Here is an 8,885-nt window from a genome sequence, read left to right on the forward strand (position 1 = left end):
CAAACAACTGACTTCGGATTTCTAATTTGTCAGGCTGAGGTTTAAATTTGGTTGAATCTTAGATCGCTCACCTTTTGGGCAATCAAGCCGGCCACAACATCTCTCGCATGAACGTCAATGGTGCAAATAGTCATGATCTTCTGTCTGTTCTCTTGACTCAGCTCACCCAACAGCAAGTTAATCAGCACGTTTAGCTGAGCAACCTGTGAAAAATTGCAAGGAGCAACTTCAAACAAATCCAAACAAAACCAAGTTGTTGAATCTGATATGTTCACACATGCTCTTCTCACCTGTTTCTTGTTGTAGTCTTTAAGAGCAGACTCAAATCCTTCTTCTAGTCGTTTGAACACGAGCTCCACATCATTACTCCACCATATCTGTGACGCAGTCAGAGCAACTTGGGCCGGGAAGTCAAGAATCCACTGTTCTCTGGGCCTTTCCTCATACACCGACACAGCCTCAGACAGGTGACCCCGAACACTTTCCCTCATGGACTCCTCCAGACACGCAAGCCACCCCTCCACCTTGTACAAAACGTATAACAATGAAATATCAGAAAACCAAATATTTTTAAAAGATGAATAGTAATAAAAATTGCTAGCAATGTCTGTGTAACTTTATTATTGACACATGAAGTCGATGCACAATTTGTTTTCGCGGGCCACATCAAATGACGTGGTGGGCCGTATCGGGCCCCCGGGCCTTGTGTTGGACACCTATGCTACGTTTAAAAAATAATAATAATAATAATTCTAATCTATTGTGAATATTTTATTGTAATATCTTACCACTCCATTACATAAACATTCCTTCTGGAATGGTACGTACTCCTTTTCTTTGCTGTACATGCCCACAGCAAGTTTTGAGCGATTCTTGCAGAATTCCAGATCAGACATATTATCAAATAGTTTTGAGAGGTGGCATGTTACCTGAAAAGCAATGCAAATTAGTAAAATTAGTTGTAATTAATTCAGAATACTGAAAGGTGGCACTAATCAAGACAAAATAAAAATGGTACATCTTTGGGTCGGCTTCCCTTTGAGAGAATATCCAACAAGTCTGCAGATGATATAAAGTAGAACCTGGGAAATGCAAGTCTTTTGGTCTCCAAGTATTCAGCAAGAGCCTTTTCACATAAGGCCAGCCTGGCAAAGCAGAGAATTTATGAATTATCTTAATAGCATGTTCAAAACAAAAAAAATAGAATGCACAGTGACCTTTTCTGAAGCTCTTCTAACATTTCAAAGAGTTTCGGTTTATTGGTGGCTTCAATCACATGTTTGGTTTTTGCACTGGCCAACATTAATTCCTGAAAAGGAAAACTAGATTCAATGTGGAGTCCCATTGATGCAAAAGTGCAAGTACAAACCTGAAACTCAGCATCTATCATTTGGAATCTGTGTGCATCTGTTGGTAGTTGCTGGCAAATATCATCACAGCCTTTAAAGATACTCTCTAAATAGGCCCACGTCCTCTGCACCTCCATCCACACCATTAGCACCGCATCAGCCACTGTCAGCTGTCTCTGAAGCTCCACAACTTGAACCAGAAAGTGATCAATGTGCTTGCTTTGGAAGATGCCCTGGAGCTGAACCTTGAGGCCGGGCACAAAGAACAGGAAGAAATGGTCAAAGTGGCATTTTGATAAGCTCATCACATTCACCGGTTTTCATTTTCAAGCAATCTCATCAGCTCGCCACACTACAACAAAGTGGGGGAGGGCTCGGATCTATTTAGACAAAGGCACTAAAGAAGTAAGACTTCTAATTGCTGGCTACAACCTCCACCCCCGATGCATCTGGTGTACATGTACAAAGACCGCCGGGGTGCAACAATGCCCCATGTGCAACAGCAGCTATAAATCTGAGAACTCAATAGGGACCTCTCCAGTCTCAGCTGTGCTGTTAGACAGTCAGACAGAGAGGCCCCCCTCTGTATTCTCCGCCATTCAGCATTTAACTACCAATGCTTCAAACAGACAACTCATCTTGAGAACTAGTCCTTGTGTGCCGCGGCCATTTTGAAATGATAAGGTCACTCTCAGTAACGTACCTGATGTTCCTCAAGCGTCTCAATGAGCTCCTCATCACATTTAAGAAGAGGGATAGAGGTTTGGTAATGGTCTTCATATGAAAGCTCCATTGACGCCCATATTTGACTAATTTCACTCACGACCTGAAATGAAAGGCAAACGTTCTACATACCGTAATTTTCGGACTATAAGCCGCATCGGACTATGAGCTGCACCAGCTAAAACTCGGGTTCAAAATTTGCGAAAAAAGTTGCGGCTTATAGTCTGAAATTTCCGGCACACAAACTACAGTTTTGCCTATGAGAACTTAGCTAGTGACATCAAATGTGTCAAGACATTGATTATTATAATAGTTAGTGAAGTTTGTTTTCTTGATATGATTGACCATCATGCATAAACAACTGAAGAACAACCTTCTCAATAGCCATTTCTTTAACTGCCTTATCCACAGTGTTACGGACTTCTTCTTCGTAAAGGTGAAGTTGCAGAGCCAAGAGGTCTGCCAAGGTGGTACGATCGGTTACAGTGAAGTTCATCTGTATTAACAAAAATACTTTCATGCCAAAAAAAATGTCATTTCCATGTAGCAAGACGATACACACCTGCATTGTCTTTATTAGTTGCACCCAGTGGCGCTCTCGTATCGCAAGGTTCTGTAACTGGCTCACAGCTCGCAGTGACGTCAACAGGTTCTTCACCATAAGGTCTAAGCCGGAATAGACGTTCCATACACGAGCCTCTTTGTCAAGCTTTCGCATATCCTACATAAACAGAAGGCTCGTTACCGTCATTAGTTATTAGGCCAATGGAAGAACCAAATTTGCATTAGTGAGCTTGGCTTGGCGTGAACTGTTGGTGATCTCACCTTTGCAAAACCCCTTAAATCTATATCCATCTGCTCTACGTTTATCTGCCTCCATTTGCTCTTTGTCCAGTGGTCCACGTTGGTCTGTATAGATAAAGACACATGCAAAGAGGTCAATGAGCTTAATTGGGGCATTTAGTGTGCAAGACAATCAATGACCACACAGACAGCAGGCTGCTCAGATCATTGAGGCTCTTTTCTATTTTCTTACAACTTTCTAATATGTTACTAACCTGAACAAATATGACCATGTCCCACAGTTCTTTGAGAATAACGATTTCTCGTTTGCAGAGCTTCATGTCTTTATAGTCAGGGATTGTGACGTCAAATAAATTTGTTGACTCCTGCAAGGCTGACAACTCTTTATCCATGTCTCGGATTGCTTCTTCAGACTATACAACAAAAGAGAATAGAAGAAAATAAATTCTAAATTCATGACCATAATTAGGTATTAGTGTAACTCTTACTTTATCCAGATTAACGTAGGGATGAGATGTGTTGTAATTGAACGGTGCTGTTGCTCTGAAGATGTCCCTGAATTGGCTTTGTTTCACCTGAATTAAAAAAAAAAAAAAAAAAGGTTTATGACATAATTACGTCCAAGTATAGTGGATATGGATAAACAGGCAAGAGAAATGAGTTGCAACCTCAAATTCCAAGCAGTGTCTTCGTAAAACCATGGCTTCTTCATTTTGCATAGGGGCCATCTCATGCCTGACTTTTAAGGACATTTTTTTAGCCCCGTTCCATTTTTCAGGGAGTTCCTAACAAGTGTGAAAATTAAAAAAGGTTTCACAATTCACAGATGATAAGTAAAATATTTAATTTCCCATTACCTCCATCTGTAGATAGACTTTGTCCGGAATGGTCACTCCGTGCCGTTCTAGGAGGATTACCGTGTCTCTTAGAGGTTCAAACATCTTGTCGGTGATAACTTGTCTGTCTCTAATAGCGAGAAGGTGACTCATGACTTCCACCAGACTGTGATGGTCTCCTTTAGGCACACACTTAGCAAGCCCTTCAACAGTAGTGCGGACAAATCCTTGAAGGTCATCGAGACTGAGGGAATAATGTGAAACGTAAGAATGGCATTTTATCATTTTTGCTTCTTTGCAGCATCAATAATGACCTGTTTGTGACGTATGTCAAGAGGTGCTCCTTAAAAAGCCAACTCCACTTCTTAATCGTGTTCAGAAGACTGACTTTGAAGTTTTTGATGTCCACCCGAAACCATCCATCAAATACCCTGGAGTCTTCAAGTTTGCACGTTTCAGTGTACAAGTCCTCGTAATAATCAATCTGTTAAGACAGATGTTTACGAATAAAAATCTTACGTGTGAGTTTGGAATGAATAATGTGAGGCGCCTTTCACCTGATCTTTGAAATGATCAACGGTAGGAGGACTCTCTGGGAGAATATCAGCTCTGTGAGCTTCCATCTCTTCAGGTGTTAGCGCTCGTGCATATAGAAGGAACTGGCTGAGGAATTCAGCTCGGTCACCTTGCCACAAATGAGCGTAGCAATCAAACTGAGTCTGGTAAGATGTGGCTTTGTTGAGGACGTTCTCAACTCTCTCCATCACTTCCTTGCGCAAATCCAACAGATCCAGCATGTCTTCCATTACATCCTGTAAAAGTTCAACCACATGACAATTAGCAAAATGTGGATTTTCTATTCCGTCAGATGTCATTACCTGATAGCTGTCCACGCTAAAATCAGCAGACAACCTGTGAATATGTATTGACACCTTAAATATATCTCCAACCAGCCCTTCGACAAGCTCATAAAAGCCATCTCCTGCGTCTCTCTGCAGAGATGGGTGGAATATCATGCCCAAGTCAGTCAGCATCAACTGAGCCTCAAAAAGAGGAGCCTGCTTGTGATATGAGTCCATGTTGTCCACGAAGAACTGGAGAGAGTGGCCGATGTAGCCGAAGAGCCCTTCGACCACCATCTCGTCCACGTAGTCCATGTAAGACTGCCAAGCGTTTGAAGTTGGGTCTGCTTTGAAGAGCATCATGTTCTCCTAGATATTATCAGAAATAGATTCCTTGGTTCAGTAAGTACACATGTGGAAGATAGAGAATAGTATTATGATGTACCTGCACCAACTTGTGGATGGAGTCTCCATCTTGTTTTATGGAGCTATAAATCTTGCTAACACGTTCTCCCCTGTCCTCAAGATGTAGTAGTGAGCTTTTCTTGTTGTCCTTTCTGCAAAACATAGTGTGCTTGCTCCAACTCTTCATCATTGATTGCACGGCATCACGATTCTCTTTTGCTCTACTGGCTCGGTCAACAAGGTCTTGGACCTGGTTTTTGATCACGCATATGCAACTCCAGCAGTCCTGGTCTTGCCACGTCAAGTCGGTCTCGGCTCTTTTTAGTAGTTGGTCTACTGAAGCCAGTTCATCTCTGATGAGCGGCAGCTCGATTTCCAGGATAGTTTGTTTGAGTTTGTTGTACCATTGCACAACTAGCTGCAGACTCATCACGTACTAAAACATAACCAGGTGATAAATAATTACATTTTTTTTTTAAAGACTGACAAAACAGCTGAGCTTCTAACCTTTGTGAAGAGGTCACGTTTCTCAAAAACAGTCATGGCTTCCACTGGAATGTTAATGTTGAGTGTTTGAATGTACTTCACATCTTTTAAGACTTCAGCTAGCTAAGGAGGCAAAACAGGAAGTAGATTGGGTCATCTAATTCTAAGGATCAACAACGAAATTCTCCACATTTTATCCTTACAAATATCATAGTTGAGGTTAAATAAAAATTTATTTATTTTAGGAAAAAAACAGTCTTCCTTTTTTTTAACTCACCTTGGGATTGAAATTGACCAAGATGAGGTCATTTGAGGAGTTTCGAAATAAGAGCGGCTGTTTTAGGTTCATCTGGCAAGCCTGCTCCAAACCATTACACCATTCAGAGTAAATTTGTTCCTCACATTGATGTAGAAGACAAATCATCTCATTGTACATGTGGTGCTCCGTTGTTGTATCCATTCCTCCCACAGATCTGAAAATGCTGAATAGTAAAATGTTGAGCTTTAGTACACGACTGCATTCACATATTGTAGAATCCGGTCGTTTCACCTTTCAAACACAACTTTTATTTTTTCCCACGGGGCTGCGATGCGTTGTCTGATCATTTTCGCCCATTTTAACATTCCAGATGCACGAGCCATATTTTTTCCAAAACAACTTTCCACCTGTAAATAAACAGAGAACAGTTACAAAGTCCTGCATGAACGCTGTATGAATAAATTTGACTTTTTTGCAAATATTAATTCACCTTTTAGTACCCACCTCATTGAGTTGTGACTTAAATAGCCATTTGCATTTGTCCATCTCATCTCGGAATTGTTGCAGCAGTAAAGGGATGATGGGACTGAATATTTGTCTGATATTCCCTCTCTCAAGGAAAGGTCCAAAAATTGTCAACAACTAATGACAAAAACAAGAGAAGCTTGTCATGCCATGATTGTTTGTTTTCAGTGGCTGAGCCATCAAGTGCAATTTTTCTTACTTTAAATGCTGATTCAAGTCCTGCGCAATCTTTAAAGGCTGAGCAGAGAAGGCTGGCAAAACGACATTCAAAATCCACTATCTTCAATTTGAAATTCTCATATTCCTTCTCAAAATCCTGTGGAATCATTATGCATCGAAATAGTGTCATTTCATTTTGCATTTGGTGTATTTTGCAATTTGAAGAAAACCTTATAAGCCAGGTTCTTCAAGAAAAGTTCACCTGGGAATTGCAGTCAAGAGGATTGTGATCACAGTGTATTAATATCACGCAGTGCTCACTGAACTCTATGTACAGCTGAGCAGCATCCTCACTGTAGACTTTGCCTTTAGGCCCACCAAATTCCAGTTTTTCCATCCTTTTGTATTCCAGCATCAGTTCAAAAATGTCCTGCAATGGAAAAACAGTGGAATCTAACACCTCCGAAAAAAATCTGCAACGTTTCAAGCTCACCTCCAGTTGTAGCATGCGGTGAAGGAAGTTGTTGAAACGTGTAAAAATCGTGACGGAAGGGAAATCCCAGGGTTTTGCATGATTAGCCAATTTCTCCCTCTGGCTCTGATAGGTTTTTTTGAAACATCGGAAGAATTTTATCACCATCTTCACCATGTGTAGGCCTTCCTCAGGCTCTTCCCGCACTAATAAGTCAGTAGACAAATATGTAGATGCCTGTAAGATGAAATAGTACAGCTGAAAAGGTGTAACTCAACCTGTGGTGTCTTGCATGACATCAGGAATTTTAATTTATTACATATACAGGGTTAGCTCAATGCTAAAATCATTAGCCGTACCTGTTCGATGAATAGATTGCAGAGCTGCTGAAGTAAGACGACAATTCGCGTTGGCCTTTGATAAGCTTGGCAGTTAGTCCAGATCAGGAATAAAAGGTGAAAAAGTGTCGGGATGGAGGCTTCATTATGAGGGAATCCTTCAGTTTCCATTTGACCAAGATGAACACAAAGTGGCTGGAGATGGAGGTCAATGTCCTCTGCTTCTTGGAGCGCTTTGGGAAAAAACATTTTTGTTATTTGGGGTCTTGGGTGGTTGTAACAAAAAAAATTTTACCATCAAATACATTTCCAATCAGCGTCTTTATGGCGGGATGATAGCTGCTTTCCATCATCTCCAATATCTCTGCCATCTTCTGAACAACAGGACTGTGAAGCTTCACAGGAAAAAAAAAACAATCAGTAGCAAAGAATACCTGGAGATGATAAAGAATATGATCATTTTCAGTGCATGCCTGTTGATATATGTTCTGAATATTGCTCTTCCTGGAAGCCCAGAAGGTCAGCTCTGCATCAGGCCCAGGATTACGGCCAGTCAGAAGTATGTCTGATGAATCCTCCTTCAACGTTCTCTGGATTAGATTGGTCCAGTTGCTTACTTGGCTCTCGATGCTGTGAGCCAGTGCCCTGTCATAGCTACCATACCTGAGAAAGTAGAAGAAAACAATTATTTCCGCACCATTAAATGATCTGATACTACATTTGTGCACTCTTACATATTAAAAGTACTTGATACATTTTCCATCCAGTCTGTATCAGGTGGGACAGCGAGGACAGATTCGCCCAGAGCACGTCTCCGCACAATTGATGTTTTACTGCAGATGCTTTGTGCATTTCGAGTTATGTCCTCTGATAACAGTTGTGGCCACGTGTGCTGGTTTAGACTGTTTGACAGCAATGGGGCACATATCTTGGAAATAAACAAGGCAAATAAAAGTAAAACGATATACATACCTGAGCATGATTATCATTATTATCAATATTATGGTATCACCTGTTCAACTATGATTGACAACTGCAGCACTGGAAATGGAGCCAGGACACCAAAAAGCAGAATTTCCTTGTAATTTTCTGAATGGACGAGGGCAGCTCGCTTCTTTGTTACATAAATGAGCTTACTTCTGGCAAAACTCGGGATCTATGTTTGAAAAAAAATATGCAGTAAATATATGACACATTGCAAAAATATTTTGCAGTGCTTGCACAAATGCAATGCAATAAATGACAGAAGAGGAATAAGTTTACCTCATTATTAGCGACCAGGCCTCCTGACTTTGACGAAGAGAAATAAAGAGCAGTGTGTTTTTCAAAAAGGTCTAACAAAAGTGTTCGGAAGTCTTGACTGGCAGCAACTTCACCCCATTTTTGGGGCTGCATTTGAAGAAATGTGCATACTTTCTCCTCCATAAACTTTACTCGTATATCGTCAAGAAATGAAGGCGCACTTTCGTCGTCGTCCGACATGTTGGCTTGCTTTACGAACCCGTGAAAAAAATACAAAACAAACTAAAAAGAAAAAAAATAATGTGATACAACCTACAACATTGTCCGATGAATGATTAATTAGTTTTACTCTCCACATTGGTCGGCAAAAAAGATTATCCTGAGTTGAAGTCCAGCGGAGAGGTTCAGCGCGTGTGGTTGCTAAGCAACGGACAGTCTCCTCAAT

General features: G+C 40.9%; 1 protein-coding gene and 1 long non-coding RNA gene across 2 annotated transcripts in view; both read right to left on the bottom strand.

Annotated features, from left to right (window-relative positions):
• LOC148392087 (dynein axonemal heavy chain 11) overlaps positions 1–7,622 on the bottom strand; it is a 30,974-nt gene extending 23,352 nt beyond the window's left edge. Inside the window, exons 1-27 of the mRNA XM_088387655.1 lie at positions 7,494–7,622; positions 7,220–7,431; positions 6,882–7,097; positions 6,651–6,818; positions 6,429–6,545; positions 6,209–6,346; positions 5,996–6,111; positions 5,723–5,927; positions 5,467–5,568; positions 5,000–5,395; positions 4,591–4,923; positions 4,270–4,524; positions 4,027–4,196; positions 3,734–3,956; positions 3,545–3,661; positions 3,365–3,451; positions 3,131–3,289; positions 2,898–2,981; positions 2,635–2,793; positions 2,446–2,568; positions 2,053–2,175; positions 1,370–1,594; positions 1,218–1,309; positions 1,019–1,145; positions 789–929; positions 291–524; positions 72–203 (exon numbers count right to left, since the gene is read on the bottom strand). Coding sequence (XP_088243781.1) covers positions 72–203; positions 291–524; positions 789–929; positions 1,019–1,145; positions 1,218–1,309; positions 1,370–1,594; positions 2,053–2,175; positions 2,446–2,568; positions 2,635–2,793; positions 2,898–2,981; positions 3,131–3,289; positions 3,365–3,451; positions 3,545–3,661; positions 3,734–3,956; positions 4,027–4,196; positions 4,270–4,524; positions 4,591–4,923; positions 5,000–5,395; positions 5,467–5,568; positions 5,723–5,927; positions 5,996–6,111; positions 6,209–6,346; positions 6,429–6,545; positions 6,651–6,818; positions 6,882–7,097; positions 7,220–7,431; positions 7,494–7,569 — 4,530 coding nt within the window. The 5' untranslated portion in view covers positions 7,570–7,622. The remainder of the gene's footprint in view (positions 1–71; positions 204–290; positions 525–788; positions 930–1,018; positions 1,146–1,217; positions 1,310–1,369; positions 1,595–2,052; positions 2,176–2,445; positions 2,569–2,634; positions 2,794–2,897; positions 2,982–3,130; positions 3,290–3,364; positions 3,452–3,544; positions 3,662–3,733; positions 3,957–4,026; positions 4,197–4,269; positions 4,525–4,590; positions 4,924–4,999; positions 5,396–5,466; positions 5,569–5,722; positions 5,928–5,995; positions 6,112–6,208; positions 6,347–6,428; positions 6,546–6,650; positions 6,819–6,881; positions 7,098–7,219; positions 7,432–7,493) is intronic.
• Positions 7,623–7,682: 60 nt separating this feature from the next.
• On the bottom strand, positions 7,683–8,670 carry LOC148392088 (uncharacterized). The gene is made up of 4 exons (XR_015860940.1): positions 8,462–8,670; positions 8,211–8,354; positions 7,933–8,126; positions 7,683–7,861 (listed from the first exon to the last, which is right to left on the bottom strand). It is a non-coding gene; the product is annotated as an uncharacterized LOC148392088 (long non-coding RNA).
• Positions 8,671–8,885: the final 215 nt, after the last annotated feature.

This window comes from Syngnathus floridae, chromosome 10 (assembly GCF_059516105.1).
Source record: "Syngnathus floridae isolate MCC-2025c chromosome 10, RoL_Sflo_1.0, whole genome shotgun sequence".
Lineage (NCBI taxonomy): Eukaryota > Metazoa > Chordata > Actinopteri > Syngnathiformes > Syngnathidae > Syngnathus > Syngnathus floridae.